A 21,306-nucleotide genomic window follows, 5' to 3' on the forward strand; every position below is an offset into this window, starting at 1 on the left:
TTTTTATTGTTATTATTTTTTAACATTTGTCCTTAAGCCTGTATACTGGAGGTCAAAGTGATTTACACGCTATTATTTCAACAATATAGAATTTGACTATATTTTTACCTTTTCTAGTAAATTCTATTCTTTTATATGTTTTCATGTTCCTGCTTAGCATCTTTTATTTCAGCTTGAAGAACTTCACTTAGCATTTCATGTAAGGCAGGTCTGGTTGTGATAAATTCTCTCACCTTTTGTTTTTCTGGGAAAGTCTTTATTTCTCCTTCATTTTTGAGGGACCACATTGCTGGGTAAAATATTCCTAGTGGGTACTTTTTTCTTTCATCATGTAGAATATATCATCTTACTGTCTCTTGGCTTGCAAGGTTTTGCTGAAAAATTCACTGACAGCCTTGTTGGGCTTTCCTTGTATTTGATGAATATATTTTTTCTTGCTGCTTTCAAAATTCTCTGTGTCTTTGATTTTTGAGGGCTTGATCTCAATAGAGATCTTTTTTCGTAGAATCTCCTTTGGTATCTTTGAGCTTTGTGTACCTGAATGGTCCTATCTCTCCCCAGATTTGGGACATTTTCAGTTGTTATTTCTTTAATAAGAAATATTTCTTTGTTATTTCTTTAAATAAATTTCCTATTCCTTCCTCCCTCTTTTGTCTTCTCCTGCTGGGACTTTCACATGTGAATATTGTTTTACTTGGTGGTATCCCATAAATCATATAGGCTTTCTTCACTCTGTTTCATTCTCACATCTTTTTTTCCCTCTAACTGGATAATGTCAAGAGGTCTCTATCTTCAAGTTTGTACATTCTTTCTTTTACTTGACTGAGCTTGATTTGAAGCCCTTTGATGCATTTTTTCATTTTGTTCCCTGTTTTTTCCAGCTCTAGAATTTCGGGTTTGGTTCTTTTATATGATTTCTATATTTTTGTTGAAGTTTTGTTCATGTATTGTCTTTCTGAGTTCTATTGAATTATTACTGTGTGTTTCCTTGAGTCTTGGTGAACTTTAATTATTTTCAATTCTTAGGTAACTCTCAAGTCCATTTCTTTGGTGTCAGTTACTAGAAAATTACTGTGTACCTTTGAAGATGTCATGTTTCCTTCCCTTTTTGTGTTTCTAATGTCTTTGTGTTGATATCTGAGCATATGAAGGATGCTTCCCTCTGTCTTGCTGAAGGAGTGGTCATCTCTTCTAGCCTTTCTGAACTGATTTCTTTAGAGAGAGACTTTTGCCTGAAGGTAACTGTAAGCACACCAGCTAGCTGTGGCCCAGTGTCTGATTCCTGGGAGGGTACAGAAGACTGGTCCCCATGCAGCTCTGTCAGCTGAGACCAACATCAGTGAAGACTGGGGGTGGTCAGGGTCTTCTATGGCTAAGCCTGTAGAGGTTCTGTGGATGGCAGTGGTGTCTAGGGCTACTCAGATCCTTAGAGATGAAGTTTGCTGGGGTTCTCCTGTTCTTTTTTTGCCTGTAAAAAGAAGTTCTAGCTGGGGGAATCCCTTTTGGTACCAGATGTGATGTGCTGACAGTGTCCGCAGAGCTGGTGTCATGGGATCTAGTACACACAGAGCTACCATGGCACCTGAGCCCTGGAGCACAAGTGTATTTGGGGGGGGGGTGCTGGTATCTGAGATGCAGGTATATGCAGGTTTCCTCTGGAACTGGGACCTGGGTCTCTGGGGATCACCACAGTGTTCAGGACTTGGGGTGGAGACAGATGCACCAGTGGCAGGATAACAGTGCAGTGGTGCCTTAGGACCCAGTGGCAGTGTACAGAGCATTCACAGCACCAGTCCAGTTATGTTTGGTCAAAGCCCCTGCTTGGGACACCAAAGGCAGGGTGCAGAGCCACAGCAGTGTGGCCCTGGTGATTGTAGGTCAGAGCCCCAAATTAGGATCTGGGTAACTCAGCCCCAGTTATGAATGGTCAGACCTACAACTTGAGACCCAACGTTGGGTACAGAACATTATTGGCACAGCCCCATTTATGGCAAATAAAAGCTGCAACTGGGTGCTGGAGGCAGGCTGGGGTGGGCAGCAGCAGCACAGTCCTGGTTATAGCAAGTTAGAGTCCTAGTTTTGAACATAGGAGGATGCAGAGTGGTGGCAGCAGTATAGGGTAGGTCAGATCCCTGACTTAGGACTCAGTGGTAAGGCCTAGAGCAACTGCAGCTTGGCCCTGTGGATGGTCAAGTTTTGTGGCATCCTGATCCCAGAGAGTGGGCCCAGCAGCAACTTGGGTCCCCAGGGGTGGGTTTCACTGCAATGACATTCTAGTCCCAGGGAGGAGATGCAGTGGTGGGGACTTTGGGCAGCGCTGTCAGCTGAGTTCAATGTTAGTGAAGACTGTGGGCAGCCTTGGTAGCCAAGGATGCAAACATATGTGGTGGTGATAAAGCTTGCTGGGTTCTCTTGCTCTAATTTTCCCATAAAATCCTACTGAGCAGATCCCTCTTGGTGCCTGGCTCCTCTGGATTTGAGGATGGAGTGCTGCAAAATGTTTCCTATGCTTTCCTATTAGCCATCCTTGTTTGTTTGTTCAGCTTTATAAGATTTCTGCTGCTTTATTGTTTTCTGCTGACTTCACTGTAGTCCAGAAGTTTTCCAAAGCTATATTCGTCAGTCTGTATTTGTTCACTGTTTTTTTTTTTTTTTTTGGTTTTGGTTTTGGTTTTATGGGGGAGCCTAGCACTGGGCCTCCAGCCCTCTGTCTTGCTGATGTCACCCCTAATAAATCCCATAGCTGATGCTGTGTCCGTTGTCCTTAAGACCCACCTCAGGCTAACTATTTTGTTAGGACCACAGGATTCAGAAAAGCTGATGTACTTACGGTTACGGTTCATTATACCCAAGAGATACAGACTGAAATCAGCGAAGGGAAAGGCACATGGGACAGAGTCCAGGAGAAACCAAGTCTAAGCTTCCAGGTGTTCTATCCCAATGGTCTCGCATGGCCATGCTTCATCCTCCCAGCATCAGTGTGTGACAGCATGTACAGAATGTTGTCCAACCTAGGAAGCTCACCAAAGCCTTGACGTCCAGGATTTTTGTGGAGGTCAGTCACATAGGCAAGCAGCACTGCTTGACTTCCCTTAGCTGCTCAGATTCTAGCCATTCCGAGCAAAATCAGGAGTGTAGCCCTCACCATTCTTAGAGTTGTTTGTATAAACTATCCAGTCAGACTGGTACTGTGTGGTCCAAGATCTCTGATAAAAACAACTATCATACAGAATATTGAAAGGGGTCAGAGTTTATTTCCCAGGAGCTGGCCGAGTGCCAGTCCTGAAGACTGGCCATTCTTATGAATGCAGAGTCTAGCAGCCCAAGCCTGCTCCATCAATCCTTTTCCTGCACACTTGCCCACTAAAATATAAACTCAGTGGTTTGGCTTGACCACTATATCTCTGTGTCCTTGGATCTTCAGTTATTGCTGGTAGACCTTAAACAGAACTTCTTAACGTCATCTGCCAGCTTCTCTGATCCACTCTTTGAGATTCTCTTGAACCTCTGTATTAAACATTGTGCCAGTGATTGTGGTTTACTGTGGGAGACAGATAGTGAATGGATTTGGTTTGATCTGCTGTATCTTTATCTGCTCATTGTGCTCTTGGAGGAATTAGTTCATTCATTTGTGTTCTGGTTTGCTTCTTGGAATTTATGAAGCTTGTCATTCTTCAGTAACATATGCTAAAGAATAATTATTTATTGATTCATTCACTCATTCTTTCAATAAATATAAATTGAGCCCCAAATTATTTAACATGCATGCTCTAGACACTGGGACTTTGTGAATGAATAAACCTGACCAAACTCTACCTCCCCCATTGGAAATTACACTCTAGTCTGAAGATGGACAATAAATACGCATTAAATGAGTAAATCACACTGTATGTAAGAAGCTAATACATACTAATGGAGAACAATAAAATAGGGCAGGGAAATGAGGAGTAATGTTTGTGGGTTTTGCAGTTTTAAATAGGGTAATCACAGAAGGCCTCACCATTACGGTAAAATTTCAGTGAGCATTTGACGGGGTTGAGGAAGCAAGCCTTTGAGGTATTTTGGAGGAGAGAGTTGCTGCAGACGGAGGGCTTCACAGTTGAAAAGGCCCCGAACAAGCAGCATAAGTAATATGTTCTCAGACTAAGCTAGGAGTCTACCGTGACTTGCATGGGTAAGAAGAGGATAGGATTGTGTAGGTACTTGCAGCTGTCATAAGAATATTAGGTTTTACTTTAGATAAGTAAGAAGCCACTGGAAATTTTTAAGTAGTGTAACATCATCTGGTTTTCATTTTAAGAGCATCTCTTCTGTTGTAGAGTTGAAAATAGACGGTGGGTAGGAAGCAGGGAGTTTGCTAGGAGTTAATTGCAATAATCTTGATAAATGATACTCGTGGCATGCATCAGGGTAGTATCAATAGAGGTGGAAAGACACATTCAGATCCTGGTTGTATTTTGATGCCGAGCCAACAGATTCCTGACAGGTTGAATGTAGGGTGTGAGAGAAAAGGGTTGAGGATCAGTGCCTGGTTTTGGCCTGAGCAACTGCAAGGATGGTATTGCCATTCTCAGCAATGGAGATTTTTATTTGTTTTGTTTTGTGAGGGAAACAAAGCTTTTTGATGGCAGATTAGAAATTAGGTTTGTCTTTTTGTGGGTTTTTTAATATATTTCATTTATTTATTTTGAGGGAGAGAGAGCATGAGCAGGGGAGGGGCAGTTGGGAGAAGCAGACTCCCTGCATGGAGCCTGATGCAGGGTGGATCCCAGGCCCTCAAGATCATGACCTGAGCGAAAGGCAGATGCTTAACGACTGAGCCACCCAAGCACCCCTAGAAATTAGGTTTTGGATGCCAAATATGATGTTTCTGTTACACATCCAAGTTTAAGTCCTCTACTAGACATCGATGGCAAACAGGCGTTTTGGGGGGTGAAGGATCTGTTTGGAAGTCCATCACCATAGAGACTGTTTGGAATCATAGTGAAGGCAAGACATCTGAGGACTGAGTTCTTGGGAGGGTACTCCTAGAATAAGGATTCAGAGATAAGGAAACAGTAAAAGTTTGAGAAAATGGAACTACTGATGAGGGAAGTAAGAGATTGTGATGTTCTAGAAACCAAGAGAAGGGATCCCTGGGTGGCTCAGTGGTTTGGCGCCTGCCTTCGGCCCGGGGAGTGATCCTGGAGTCCCGGGATCGAGTCCCACATCAGTCTCCCTGCATGGAGCCTACTTCTCCCTCTGCCTCTATCTCTGCCTCTTGCTCTCTGTGTTTCTCATGAATAAATAAATAAAAATCTTTAAAAAAAAAAAAAAGAAAAAAATCAAGAGAAGAGGTCTTCAGGAGGAATGCGTCATCAAACGTATCAAATGTTATTAATGACTAATACTCTGCAAAGAAAGTAGATCACATTTTGAAAGTATGTGGGAGCAAAATTGAGATAAAGAGAGAAACTTAATGAGAAGCTCCTAGACTTGAAAGTGACAGACCTGGGCCTCTGTCCCAGCTCAGTAGCTTGACAGGTGTAAGTAGCAGACGTACCAGGCATGGTAGTAGCCCTGGGAACGTTTTAAGAGCACTATAATAAGGACTGGAAGAGTGACAAGTAAAAGAATCCTCTGAAGATTCAGCTGAGATTGAAGAGGAAATTGTAATGGTTCTAGTCAGTATGTTTATGTGATTTCTTAACCCTTTAGATGTGGGATAGAAAGGTGAGAAGGTAGAGACTGGTTTATTCCAATATTGGGAATTCAAAGGGGTAGAAGAAAAGAATGCAGTGCAAATAGGGGGCAGGATAAACAAGCAGCATACTGTACAATTTAAGAAAGACTAGGTTCCCAAGTGATTATATCATTATCAAAGTCAGAGGAGCCCACATAGCCCTCCATCCAAGCAATATTTGGAACAAGAGGATCAAGAACAAAGTATCAAATGACTATCCTTGAGAAAGATAATGTAGTGTTCATAGACAACCGAGGACAACTGTGCTTTCATTCTCTGCATCAAAGTGAAAAAAAATCATAAAGAAAAGAGAAATAGTAGTTAAGGAACAGTGAGAAGACAGTGTGGTGCCTGGAGAGTGGGAGAGCAGGACAGGGCTGATCTGGGCAGTGCCCTAGTTTTGAAAAGAGGAAGTTAGGACCCCAAATTTAGAGCTTAAAATGTGTTACGTCTTTCCTATGGGGAAAAAAATGTATAGATTGCTAACCTATGGTGTCAAGACAGAAGAAGTACATAACGTGGGAGTGCCCATGGTTTAGTTGAGAGTAAATGAAATGGAGCACAGACCTCTCTGCCCTATTCTGGTTATTTCCCACCTGCCTCCTCCCCTTCTGGGTCTTTGTTATTGCTCTGATGGAGGGAGGAAGGAAGTGCTTTGAACTTGCCATATCTTGATTTCAACTGGCTTCTGATAGAGCAGGTCATTAAAGTCTTGCATTCAAGTTGGAGAAAATACTGTGAACAGAGTGATTGTGCCCAGTTAAGGAGATACTGAGCACTTGAATGGGAGGCAGTGGTGTGGAGCAGAAGTGACCCTAACATGGGCCTTAGATGTGGAATCAGTACTGACTCTTTCACTGCAGCCTGAACAGGTTAATTTCTCGGCACCTCAGTTTCTTTATGCAGAATGGGAATAAGAAAGCCTACCTTGCTGAATTGGTATAGGGGTGAAGGGACCTGAATCCCTTGTCCCTGGCCAGCGGGTTAGAGATCTCTTCGTTCAGTTCTCTGCCATGTCCTACTCCTGACCCCTCATGAAATACCCAACAACTGCTCGACAGTACGGGGCAGGAGGAGGCAAATGAAGGCAGAATTTTAGACCATCTGCAGTAGAAGGGAGTGGTAAATTGGAGATGATTGGGAAAATAAATGTGAGAAGAACTTTTCTCTGCCTCATGTCCTCAAGAAATAAAATCCTATTCCTATGAGAGAAATTAGATTTAAAATTCATTAGTTACTATTTTGCCGTGGGTGAATATACATGAAACTGATTTTCAGAAGCTTTTTCATTAAAACATTAGACTTCTATTGTACACTCAAGCATTTTTAGCCCCCTTCATTTATAGTCCTGATCAACGAGTGGATTTTTTGAAAGGCATCACATTGTTTTAGCCACTAAGTTTTATCACTGTTATTTTTAACTTTTTGTTTTGACATATTGCTTTTAACTGTAATTAAAAATTATTGGCATCTGTGTTTACTTTTTAGCTGATGCATACCTTATCTTCATAGCAGAAACTAATTAGTATGTGAAGTATAGTACTATTAAATCTGCATTAAGGGGGAAGAATTCTAATCTGATCATATGTAAAATATGGTAAAAAATACATTTTAACATTTGAAAGATATGTACATGGTATTAATTCTGTTCACATTCTTATGATAAATATTGGTTTAGCATTTGTTGCCATATATCTTGCCTTGGCTTCTTCTCTGTGGTTAGGCAGATTGCAGAATTTAGGAAAAAACTAATCTTCTATCCTGAAACTTACAAAGTGATTTATAAAAATAGCTATTGTATGTGGTAGGCTTATTTTAAAAAATAGAATGGGGGTACCTGGTGGCTTAGTCGGTTAAATGGTTAAGCTTTGAACTCGATTTTGGCTCAGGTCGAGATCTCAGGGACATGGTATTGAACACCCGTCCTGTAAGACTCTGTACTTAGCGGAGTCTGCTTCTCCCTCTCTCCCCCGCCCCACTCACTCACTCACTCTCTCTGACTCAAATAAGTAAATAAATCCTTAAAAATAAAAAACAGAATGAACTACCCTCTGGAAATATTTTCTGAAGTATTAGAATATCTTTTCTGGTTTCAGATGGGTTTCACACTTACCTTTCTGTAGTCTTTTCCTGGCTGGCTGCTTCCAGCCACTTAGCGTCCTCAAGCATAACCTGCAGAAATGTTATCTCTTCTGTGAATCTTCTTCTGACTGCCTGCAAAGAGATGTTTCTTTTGAGTCACGCTCATGGTAGAGGCAGGTAACTTTTGAATTATGACTGTTAGTTTTATATCTCAAAAAGATTTCAAAATGGTCCCCCTTTTTTCCTGCTCCTACTGATAACACAGTAGTCTAACCCATCCTGGTTTCTCTCTTGGACTCCTTGTTGTTTCTGCTTGATCCTTGCTATTTTTGTTGTCCTTCTACTCAGAGGAGCCTGCGTAAACTTTTAAAAATAGATATTAGATTATGTCACACCCTTGCCTCCCACATCATCACATTACCCACCCTATATAGTCTTTCAATAATGTTAGTTTTCTTTCATTATGCCATTTATGATCATAGATTCCCCCATTTTTTCTTAATGTCAGTCATCAGAATTAGTAATTTATTTGAAGTTGGATATTTACCCATCTGTTATGTCTTCTCCACTAGCTTGTGACTCCATGAGCAGAGAGATTGTGTCTTTTTTTTTTTTACCACTTTATACCTGCACTGTCATTAGCATTTAAGTGCCCATCAAGGGTTTTGGTTTTTAATGAATTTGGTTGTGTTTGTCACAAAGTAGCCACTTGTGTAATGCTTCCGTATGTAAATTTGGTTGTGTTTGTCACAAAGTAGCCACTTGTGTAATGCTTCCGTATGTATTTCATGTTCATTACAAGATGCTCCTAAACTGCAATAGCCCTGGCTCCATTTTTTCCCCCTTAGCATTGATCACCATCTGTGTAGAGAGACAGAAAGTTCCCTGAGGGCAGAGATCCTTTTGTTTTTTTGTTGTTGTTGTTCAGGGCCCTATTTGCACCCAGTAGGTTTGGTTGCATATTTGTGGAGGGAATGGGTGATTGATTTAATGGAGTCATACACTCCTGACATCTGGAATTTATTCCTGTGATAAACAGTTCAGTTCAACAAACATTTATTGTCTATTGTGTGCTAACCACGATGCTAGGCACTGTGGGTGTCAGAAATCAGTAAGTCATGCTCTCATTTCTGCTTCTGATTTAGTTTGCATTAAGATGTGTGCTGTTCTAATTAGTTTAGAAACTGTGACTGACAGAGGCTTTTGAATTGTTTGAGCACTTAATTCTAATTTTTATTAAACAGATAATTCAGGAGTGGTTTCATACCCATACTTTGTTTCACTATTAGTTTTAAACTCTGTGTTGTAAATAACACTTGGCTTGTTCAGATGAAGCTGGTTCTGCCCTCTTGGAATGGCTTCCGGGGCTTAGCATTTTTGATCAATTTATTTCTCATTTATCTTCTAGGTCTGATTAAGGTCAGATGATAAATATAATGTAGTGACCCAATGTTTTGCTCTCCACATCTTACTTATAATTTAATTGTGATTTGCTGACAGTGTGGAGACATTAATCCAGCAAGAGCCTTGTTTAGGCTCTTGCTGGAGGCAGAGACCAGAGAGACCAGCTGTATTAATTTCAGCAGTGTCTTCCTTTCCTTTCTTCTTTAAGATGCTGTTATTTTTGAAATATGAAACATTCTTCCAGTTTTCCATATGTTGAAGAAAATCTCTCCTAGTTCATTTTGATGTCAAGATGAGATTTATGTACAAGATTGGGGAAATACACTTATTTTTGGTTTGAAATAAACCCAGATTTTTAAAATTGTCACCTAAGTAGGTTGTAACTTTTTTTTAAGAAGCATGTTAAAAAGCCACAAACAAAAATATACAAATTTTATATTCTGTTGCTATTTGTAAAATGTATAGTTGATAATTAAATCTTATCTGTATATTCTGTGTTCCTATTTTCAGGAACTGATTTTTTCTTTTAAGTAGGAGACTTAGAAATTCTATGTTCTTTACTGAAATACATCCTTTATATCCTCCTGAATAAAATATACTACAAACATGGGAATATTAACTACTCCATGCCTGAATGTTAGCTGCTAAGGCATTGCCTCAAAGGAGAAAGGTTCACTATTCAATCACCTGTGTCCCTGATAACTTTTTGGTGACTTTTATATGATTATCAATATACTTTGATTAACTATGAGTGTATATGTGTTTATTACACCTCACAGCCATCTGATTTTTTTGTCTCTGGGTTTAACCTCTTCTGGTCTTAGAGAAATAGTGAATATTTTCTATTGCTGGTGCTTAGTCCATATATTAAAGGTTTACCTTTTTCTTTTGTAGGATGAAGTGGCACATACTCTAACGGAAAGCAGAGTGTTAAAGAACACTCGACACCCCTTTTTAACAGTAAGTGACTGAGGCCAGGTGCGCTCACCTGACCTTTACGTTCAAGGGAGGGCAGGTGTACTCATCTGATACTTACATTCACAAGAGTGTTATTGCAAAACTAAGCCATGAAAAATCTCATTTGTCTACGTATGCCATTTTCTTTGTAGACAGACTCTAGGTCGTATTTCTTTCGAATGATTGCAGTGTATGGCTGAAGTTTACAATATGTGTGTGTTTGTGATCCTCCTCTTACATGGCCATTACTTTTCTGAAACTTTTTCCCCCCATGAATGTCACTGCCTTAAAAAACAAAAAACCATAGAGCAAATATACAGAGACCACTGAGAAAATGGTAGACTTACAAGAAATTCTTAGTATCAAATGTAAGGATTTTGTGTTTCCTCTGCTTAATGGCTTCTGATACATATTTCAATGATCAAGCAACATTGTCTCCAGATATGAAAGGCAGAAAATCTTTACTGAATATTTTTCATAGAAATTGAAACCTCCCATAGGTAGAGAGTACTTGAAGAAACAGGAATCCTGAATACAAAAATTAAAGATAGGATAAGTCATGATGTTTTTCTTGACTGGACAAAGTGTAAACAGTGACTTACATGCATATTACTTGTTTTGAAAGAACTAATTTTTTTAGGCCTGTACTTAGATTGCTTATAATAGAGACATAATTTGTTCTGGTTCTAAAGAAGTATATTAAGATGAAAAATAACTCATAGAAAAGAAAGAGGAAAAAGAAGTAACAGGTAGATGTTCCAAAGGAGGAGCCTTTTAGAGATTTAGGATTATGTAGTAGGAGTTTTTTCAGAAGAATAGTTACATACCTAGGCTTACTTTGTTACATTGCTGTCAGTCTGTTGTCCAGTGTATTAAGATAGCTCTAAAGTTCTGATACCTTTATAACTTATACAGTTAAATGAAACAGCTCTGTTGAATTCACTCATGTTCTGCACCCAGTATGCAAAAAGCAGTGTTGAAACTGTATTAGGAGCAGGAGCATAGCTACTCCAGTTGTATTCCTTAGACTTCCTCACTTGAAGATCCTGAGGGTGAGGACCTCAGGAACTAATACAGTTGCAAATAGCACAATATATTGACAGGTGCTCATCACAATTACTAAGTGTATTTTTACTTAAAATTTTAATTTTAACTTTTTCCCTAACAATAGCCAGTGCTGATCTAAACAAAATTTGTTTTGTGTTCTTCCAAACTCTTAACACTTTTAAGGAGTTAAATAGACTCGTCAGGACAAGAACAATTCATTTCATCCCTGGAGCTTACTGTTTCTAAGTATTCTATTTTGGTATCGTTATAAGAATTCTGGATTATAATGTAACATTTTTTCTTTTTCATTTCAAGTCCTTGAAATATTCCTTCCAGACAAAAGACCGTTTGTGTTTTGTGATGGAATATGTTAATGGGGGAGAGGTGAGTCAAGAAGTAAATCCACCACTTGAATATGCATGGTAGTATTGTCATCATTTCTTTAATTATTGAAGATATAAGTTATAATGTAATAGTTCTCTTCTTCCTGGCAAGGATTTGTGTAGCTCCATCTACCACTGGGTAGATGGGAGCTGAATCATTTATAATGAAACATAATGATCACTAATTTTTTTATGACTGCTTTTACATATTGGAAAGCATAATTATATTCTTTTTTTCCCTATGTTTTTTAAATGTAAAATATTTTATCACAAATGTGCTTTTGGAAATCGTGTTATTTAACTTTGAAACCTGGAAATACAGGATTTATGATGCTTTGCAAAGTTCTTTTCAAGTGTTTGTGAAATTGGTAAAAGATTTAGCCCATTTTAAACTCACTTGAGCAATAGTCCATAGGCACGTCATGGCTAGTTCTCTCTTCTTTTACATAGTAGTTAGAATAACTTTGACTATATTTAAGAGATTTGAAAGGTTTTTGTAGCTTTGAAGAGAAATGCAGTCAGCGTAGTGGTACATCTCACCTCTTTGTTCCCTGTCCTTTGTCCTCCCCATTTTGGATTGTGAGGGAAATTTATAATTTACTGGCACACTTAACTGGAAATATTTCACATTGTGGGTTTTCTGAAATAAATATAATTATTAAGCAGGGGATTGATTGTATGTCACAGACTTTAAAATAGTCTTATTTTTCAAAAATAAGTGGATTAAATATCCTCTGTGGAATATTTTCTCCTGTAGAATTATATGACTTATAGGAATTAATTGCAAAAATGCATTCATTCATTTGATAATCACATTTTAAATGCCAAGGCAGTGTGGGTTTATCAGAATGTGCTAAGACATGATCCTTTCTATGAAGGAGTTTGTAATTTACGTTGTAAGTGTACTATAAATTAGAACATATATAGTGAAAGACCTAAGTGTTCATAAATTCATATTAGAAAGTACTTTATGAAAATAAAAAAAAGAAGATGCTTTGTGGGTGATTTGGCATTAAGGGTAGACCTTTGATTCTTACTGAGATCTCAGTAGGGGAACTGACTTGAGATACTTCAGGCAGAGAGAGGATCACGTGAACAGAATCACCAGGGTGAGCACAGGACTGGAGGCACTTGAGTGGCTGGAGGAGAATAATCCAGGCATTGGACTCAGAGGTGTCTGAGAAAATACAGAGAAGGTGAACATCATAGAATGGCACAGGATTGGTCCATCTTCATGACCAGTGAATTGGGTATGGGTAGAAAGAGAGAAGGATCAAAAGTGGCTTTGGGTTGGAATTGGGGATAACAAATACAGTGTACTTAAACAAAGAATATGTTAAGGGTAAGATTATAAATGTGGTGGTTTTCCCTAAGGTTCCTAGGAAATGTGTATGTGGAAAGAACGTGAGAACATCAGAGAGAGTAAGTGGGGAGTCAGAACTGTGGGTACAGATTAGGGAGTCATTTTTTTATAGGGATTATAATTTATGTTATGAGGGTGGATATTTCCCATTTTATGGGGAATTAAATGGTTGAATCCTCTACATTAGTATCTGTCGACATAAAAAGTGCTCATTATTTTTGGAGCCAGCAGTTTCACTTCCAGGAATTTATTCTACAGACGTATTCAGAGATACACCACAGAATGATACATGGATAAATAGATTCATTGCAGCATTTGTAGAACCTTAGATAAGCATTCGGTAAGGAGACTGCCTAAATTAATTGTGTTGTATCCACGCAGTGGAATACTTTATATCCATTAAAAAGAATGAAGGTAGCCCAATGTGGGCTAATAGGGAATGACTTCTAAGATACATTCTGAAGTGAAAGAGACAAGATGGAGAGGATAAAGCATGCCACCATTGTAATAGTTAAAAGAAACTAGGACCATGTGCGTGTGATACATGTTTCTGTGTATGCGTTGACTGTCTCTGCAGGTATGCACTGATCATTAGTGTGTACCTTTGGGAAGATAAGACAAATGGCTGGGGACAGTGTGAGAAAGACAACTTTTTAAATTATGTGTTCTTGAGCAGTTTGTGTATTTTGTACCACAGATACATATTTAAAAAATGAAGGAAGGAAGTTAGATGGACCAATGTGGACGGATGGATAGATACATGACCAGGGAAGACCATAATATCAGAAAAATGATAAATTACAAACAAAAACTTGGAGAAATACTCTTAAATTATAGAAATAGTCTTACACAGTGTCATACATTTACACCTGTTAATAACAATTATCACTTTGTTTTAAAATTACCTATTTACTTGTGTATCCTTCCTGCTAGACTCTGTGTGCTCCTTAAGGGCTTTTTTGCTGGTATAACCCCAGCACCTTACACACTACCTGGCAAAGTAGGAACTAGACAAATAATTTATTGGGTTGTTTGAGTGAATAAATTAAGTGAATGGATGAATAAATTCTCTCTGGAGCAAGGATCAACAGGGACGTTTAAACTGGAAACTGCTGACAAGTAGGAAGAAAAATAGAAAGTAATGTACTACATAGTTTATTTTGGGAAAAAACTTGAAAATGTTTTTTTCAGGAGGGAGTATCTTTGAGTGTCTTTATAAAATAGGCATTTTTTGAGGTTTTGTGCAAGTCACTCTAGTAGGTAATATGGGATATAAAATCTGAATTAAACCTGGATCTTACCCTCAAAGAGTTTATAGTCAGGTGGGGGAGATAAGGTACAAAGCCCACACTAAGTGTAAAGTGATAATTATTGCTTATATCAGAACTACAGATGAAGAAACACAGGACTTCACAGGAGGGAAGAGGGTCTGTGTGGTGGGAAGCCTCCTGGGGGGGCCTGCTGCACCCACACTCTCGTTCTAAACCTAGAGTACTTCTGAGATTAATTAAATGATAATTGTTGAAAAAATTTTACACACAAAAGCAGATTTTCAGACTAGCCAGATGGTTTTCTTTAGCACTGAAACTCCTACATTATTTCTCTCTTTTTTCAGAATTTCTGTTGTGAGAATATGTTATAGATAAAGACTAAATTATTTAATGGATTGCAGCAGGTGAACTGATTCTGTATGTGGTCTGTAATTTTCAAGTGCTTGGATCATAATCACAGCATTGCCATATATATATATGTATATGTATATAGTAATATGTATATTAGTAAAAATGAAAGTTTTATATATATAATTTCCCAATTTTTCTTTCTTTTAAAAAATTATCAGATACACTTTTTAGTTATCAGATACACTTTTAAATACAGTTTAGATGTACTTTTGAATGTACTTTATGAATACTAACAGTTATTTAGTTCTTGAAACTTAATGTGATTATTTCTGTTCTTAAATGTATCATTTCTGCAAAGGAAATCTATGTTCACTATATCTTTCTTGTGACTTACTTGATTTTGATTTTGCTTTAGGTTCATTGTGACATTTATTCTGCCCAGGGATGCTTCCTAGAAATTTAGAAAACTCCATTGCTATAGAAAAAAACCACTAAAAATGGTACTTATGTTTGGAAATAAGGTTGAAATAGAGGTAAAGTAAGGGAAGCCATAAGCTCACACAGTCCATAAGTTACCCTGTGGGGAAACTCTGGGTGGCATCTAAGAACTGTGGGTAGGAGATGCCCGGCCTGTTGAAAAAGAAGCTCTGGGAGTGCCTAGGTGGCTCAGTCACTTAAATTTCCAACTCTGGATTTTGGCTCAAGTCATGATATTGCAGTGTAGGATCGAACCCTGTGTGTTGGGCTCTATGCTCAGCGGAGAGTCTGCTTGTCCTTCTCCCTGTGTTCCTCCTCTCTCTCTCTGTCTCTCAAATAAATAAATAAAACGTTTTCTTAAAAAAAGAAAGAAGGAAAGAAAATGAAGCTCTGATAAAATGTTGCTCACCAAAAGGGCAGCATCCTCAAATCTCTTTATATCCAACCACTGCCCTGAGGTGGGCTTATTCAGTGGGCCTATTTAAGTAATTATATCTAGCACAATTTTTACTTAATTCATGCTTGTCTTGATTTTTAATTAGCAATAGTCTCCTTTTAGCCTGTGTTCTGGAATGTTTATCATGAAATATACATAAAACAGACTACGAGACTGCATGGAATGTAGCATGCTCATGGCCATGCTTTTTATTGTCCCTGTGTTTGCCAGTGTTGCTTAAAGCACTAAATAATCTTGATGGAAGTGGATTGAGAGAGGATATTGGTGTAAAAAAATCGATAAATAGATAGATACAGTTAGAAAGGAATGGAGGAAGGAAAGAAGGAAATGGTGATTCTGCCGTTCTTCTCAATAACTGTGTTCACAGAGTCACCTTAAGATGAGAAATAAATTTGCTATTTTACTCTATGTCAGTTTCTACTTGCCACCCACTGAGTTTCATGGGACATAAACTCTGATGTTTAAAAATACATAGTTTTCATAAATCATTGTCATTAAGCGCATTGTAACTACAGATATCCGTCTAAAGAAACTGTGGTATTTCAGCGCTGGAGGAAGAATTGCTGGGCTTAACTATATTGAGACAATATGTTGGGTCTGCAGTGTAATACCTTCCTCAGGAATTTTCAAGAATGATTTTGATTATACTCGATAATTTATGTATGAACTTTAGAACCTATTCCATTATAGTCCATTTGCCTATTAAATATTTAATGAGTAAGTACCATCGACTGGACCTCAGCAGATGCAGAAATAAGGAAAACATAGTACTCTCTTTTAAAAGATAACCATCTAATTGGGGTTATAGACAAGAGAATATGCATGTACTTTATAGTGTCATTATTGCTATGATAACACTGCTTATTGTGGGATACAGAGAATGGGCACTGGAATCAATCCAAAAAGGAAGAGAGAAGAGAAAGGGGGAAGATGCCAGGTAGGAAATGAAACCCTTCCTCAAGTGATTGCTAAGCTAAGACTTTAGTTTAACTATAAGTTCGATCACTATGAATGAAAAGGAGCACATTTCTGTACAGAGGAAACAAAATATGTGGAATGTGCAGGAATATGCCAATCCTCCACCACCTGCCCGGCTATATAATACAGTGTATTGGTGACGCACAAAGTCCTGCAGAAGAAAGCCAGAAGATTCTGAACAAATAGCATCGTATTAGGATAGATTTTCTCTCCCAAGTAATTTAGATTTTATCCTGAAGACAGTGGACCATCATGGAAGGATTTCTGTAAGAAAATCTTTCAGAAAGAATATTTTGTAGCAATATGAAACTTGGATTGAAGAAGACAGAATTGGGAACCAGGAAAATACTTGAGAGGATACTGTATTTAGGTTTTTAGTAATCCATTTATAAACTTATAGGGTCATTAACTGAAGCAATATTAGAAGGAATAAAATTCTAATCATGTTTAGGTACTAGAATTTCCAGGACTGATTGATTTTTAAAGATTTACTTATTTATTTTAGAGAGAAGAGATAGTGTGCTGTTGAGGGGTGGTAGGGGGGTGGGCAGAGGGAGAAGAGAGAGAATCCCAAGCAAACTCTGTGCTGAGCATGGAGCCCAACATGGGGCTTGATCCCACCACCCATGAGATCATGACGTGAGCTAAAACCAAGTCAGATGCTCAAATGATTGAGCCACCAAGTGCCCCTAGAATTTCCAGGATTTAATGACTAAATGGAAAGAGAAAAATGTCACAGTTTCCTGTTTACTGCTTGGGGGGAATTGTGTGGATACTGGACTGTTCAAAAAATCAGGAAACACAGGATTAAGAATGAATTCTAGTGTGATTATCTTATATTTGAGGTACCTAGTGGGGCTAACAGGGAGGTAGAGTTAGGTCAGATATACAAATAGGCTTCATCAGGAGTGCTAAAACCAAAGAAGGGAAGAAATGTCCAATGTGAGAAAAGTATGTAAAGTTAGAACATTAGTGGCCAAGAATGGTGCCTGGAGATACCAACAGTAGGGTTGTTGGTGTTGAAAGAAGCCTAAGGAGCTTCTTGGCAAAAGGACCCAGGCAAGAGAAGCCTGTGAAGCTGAGTATGGTATATGAAGTATTACTTTGTAGAGTGAATCCTGCAAGATAACAATTGAAAAAAGTGCATTGGATTTGACAAATACTAGCTCCTAATCAGAAGCATGGATTTTTCCTTTTTCTTGGGTTGATGCAAGGTGTGAACCTTGGCAATAGAATGGAACGTACAACACTTGGTTTGGATCTCAAGGTTTGACAATGAATTCAGGGCAGCCTTGGATAAACAGTCATCCAGCATCTGAAGAACAAATTATAAAAGCACCTGAGTAATGTGACCAGTAACACTGCTCCTAACATACCCAGATCAACTCTCTTTTGGTAGCTTAGGTATTAAATTTACAAATTTACATAAGAAGGGACGCCTGTAGTTAAAGCTCACCCTCACAGTTAAGCTTCTGCCTTAGCCTCAGGTCATGATCCCACATAGGACTCCCTGCATGGAGCCTGCTTCTCCATCTGCCTGTATCTCTGCCTCTCTCTCTCAAGAATAAATAAAATCATTAAAAAAAAAATTTACATAAGGAGAAAAATATTCTGGGAAAAAAAGAAAAAGTAAACTGAAAACCGACTAAGATGGTGGTGGTTGGTTTAAAATGCCTCTACGTAGGGGCATGTGACTGGCTCAGTTGGTAGAGTGTGACTCTTGATCTTGGGATTGCGAGTTTGAGACCCACATTGGGAGTAGAGATTACTTAAAAATAAAATTCTTTAAAAGCTAATAATAATAAAAAACAAGAATGCCTCTACTTAGGACTCTTCCCCCAGATCTTACCCAGCCCTATTTCTTTCTGGACCTCTATAAACCTCTCCAGGCTGAAATTGGAAGTTAAGATATCCATTAGGGCATAAATGAAAATCACTATGTAGAAATGTATACTCTTCTGATTAAATTCTTCACAGTCCTCTACTTATGTGGATATGATATGGATGAAACTGACACTTTCAGTTATTCGCTATTCTTGCCTATACTTAGCCCATGGTACACTATATTAATTATTTTGATAAAATTCACTTCATTTTTTTCATTTGCCTTTCAATTTCATGCCAATCTTGAGATCCTCTCATATTTGTTTCAGATTTTCATTATTTGGCTGGCATTTTTGTCTTCAGTGAACCAAAATCATCTCATTTTAAATTCACATGAGGCAGAAGTGCCGACAGTCATCATTCTAATTCTACTTACTAATTTATGGAGGTGTGATTTGGGTGATTTTTAAATTAAAAGTATCATTTTATATTCACAATGATGATTTTGAAAGTTTTACTAAATTTATATGTATATAAATATCTTTATTGTCAGGAGTCTGATGAGTTCATTTTTTAGCTGTTTTAGTTATTAATATATTATGTAGGTTATATCAGAATTCTATAGCTTTCATCTAAAGCTTTTTCAGAAATTCCTAAGCCAAGAAAGTTACATTATAATATTCACTTTAACATATAAAGTTGAAGGCAAAATAAATTTGGGAATATTTTTAGTGTATACTTTAGTATATACTGTATTTTAGTATACTTTTATAATAAATTTCAAGGCTAGTTTTCTAAAATAAATCTTTAAACCAATATATCACTCCATCTAAGGTAACAATTCAAAGCCTTGACTAGCCTCAACATCTAAGAGGCTTACTTACTTTCATTTCTGGAATCTCGGATGAGGTGACTGAACTGTAGGAGCTGACCAGGTTATCGTACAGCACCACATTTTCAGGGTAATTAAGCTTCTCACACAAAGGTTGGATTATCCAGAGTGAGCATACAAAGGAGAGAAAACCAAAGACACAATATATGTACAATTGGTGACCTTGAAGAAAAAAATACAGGGCAGTTCAACACGATACCTAAATATTAAGAATTATAACTACGTTCCCCCCCCCCGAGTATAATTTCCAAGCACAGTATTTAGTCATTTATGTTCTGCATCTTTCACTTAGCATAATACTTTAAAAATTCACAAAATGGTTGTGTATATCAGTAGCTTGTTTCTTTTTATGGATTTACTTCATTACATAGTTGTATCATAATATGCTTATGCAATCATTAGTAGATAGACATTTGGGTTCTTTGCAGTTTGGGCTATTATGAAAAAGTGTGAATATTCTGGTACAAAACTTCATATGGACATATATTTTCAGTTATCTTGGGTAAATATCTAGGAATGCAGTTTCTGTATCATTTGGTATGTTTGTTCAACTTCTTAAGAGACTGCCAAATTGCATTTTGCGTTTTTAGTATGTTACTTAACGTCGTCACCACACTTGACATGGTTAATCCTTACATTTTACCCCTTTTGGTGGGTGTGTAGTGGTATTTTGTAGTTTTTTGAACTTCCTGAACAACTAATGATATTGATCATCTTTTCCTGTGTTGATTTGCCACTTGGAGATTCTTTCTTTCTCTTTCTGTCTTTCTTTCTTTCTTTCTTTCTTTCTTTCTTTCTTTCTTTCTTTCTTTCTTTCTTTCTTTCTTTCTTTCGTAAAGATTTTATTATTTATTTATGACAGACAGAGAGAGGCAGAGATATATGCAGAGGGCAAAGTAGGCTCCCCGCGGGAAGCCCAATGCAGGACTCAATTCCAGTTCCCCGGGATCACAACCTGAGCCTAAAGTAGATGCTAAACCACCGAGCCACCCAGGTGTCCCTGGATATCTTCTTTTGATAGGCTTTTTTAGAAGTATCTTTTGAAGGTAAAATCTTCAAAATTAGATGAAATACATTTCATACATTGTGTGTGTGGTTTGTGCATTTTGTGTTTAATTTAAAACATGTTTTCCTCACCCAAATTTAAGATTTTTCTCCCATGTTTTCTTCTAAAAGGGTGAATAGTTTTAATACTAACATTTAGGCCTGTGATCCATTTCAAGTTAATTTTTGTATATGGTGCTATATTAGAGTCAGTGGGTTTTTTTGTTTTGTTTTAGATTTAGATATTTAATTGTTCCAGCATATTTGTTGAAAACAGTATATTTTTCATTACCCTGACATCTTGGTCAAAAATCATTTGACCATGTACATGAGGGTCGATATCTGGACTCTGTATTGTTGCATTAATCTATATATCTATCCATTCTTATACCTACCACACTTGATTTTAACACTTTCATGACAATAAGTTAAAAGTCTTCCACTTTTGCTTTTTAAAAAAATTGTTTTTGACAACCTTATTTCCTTAATATTTCCACATAAATTATAGAATTAGCTTGTTGATTTCTATGTAAATGTCTCCTATTTTTTAACTGAGGTTGTATTAAACTATTGATCAATTTAGAGAGAATTGATATATTAACAACATTGTGTTCTGATCCATGAACATGGTATATCTTTCCAATTATTTAGATTTTCTAAATTTTTTTCAACAATATTATATAGTTTTTAGTGTATAGGTCTTGAACATTTTTTTGTTAAATTTATCCTGAACTGTTTTATGTTTTTGATGTTATTGTAAGTGATTGGTCTTCCAAATTTGATTTGTTGGTTGATAATATATAGAAATGCCATTGATATTTATTGTCCTTGAATTTTGCATTCTTGCTAAAAAAAGTTTTGAGATATGTTGACATTCTCTGTGTAGATGATCATCATGTGAGAAGAGGCAGAATTTTACTTCTTCTTTCTAATCTCATGCATTTTTCTTCTGTTATTGCCTAGGACCTCCAGAACAGTGTTAAACAGCATAGTGAGAGCAGACATTCTTGCCTTATACATGATTTTAGGGTGAAAGTATCCATATTTTCACCAA

General features: G+C 37.5%; 1 protein-coding gene across 11 annotated transcripts in view; it reads left to right on the forward strand.

The window, feature by feature from the left end:
* The window catches only part of AKT3 (AKT serine/threonine kinase 3), a 308,393-nt gene that overhangs the window by 203,128 nt on the left and 83,959 nt on the right, over positions 1–21,306 (forward strand). For 9 of the 11 annotated variants that reach the window (XM_072830379.1, XM_072830375.1, XM_072830381.1 and 6 more), the window contains 2 exons: positions 10,103–10,168; positions 11,528–11,596. In XM_072830379.1, the coding sequence (XP_072686480.1) occupies positions 10,103–10,168; positions 11,528–11,596 (135 nt within the window). The remainder of the gene's footprint in view (positions 1–10,102; positions 10,169–11,527; positions 11,597–21,306) is intronic. The other 2 variants (XM_072830374.1, XM_072830378.1) reach the window with 1 other exon arrangement.

This window comes from Canis lupus, chromosome 6 (genome assembly GCF_048164855.1).
Source record: "Canis lupus baileyi chromosome 6, mCanLup2.hap1, whole genome shotgun sequence".
NCBI classification, from domain to species: Eukaryota; Metazoa; Chordata; class Mammalia; order Carnivora; family Canidae; genus Canis; species Canis lupus.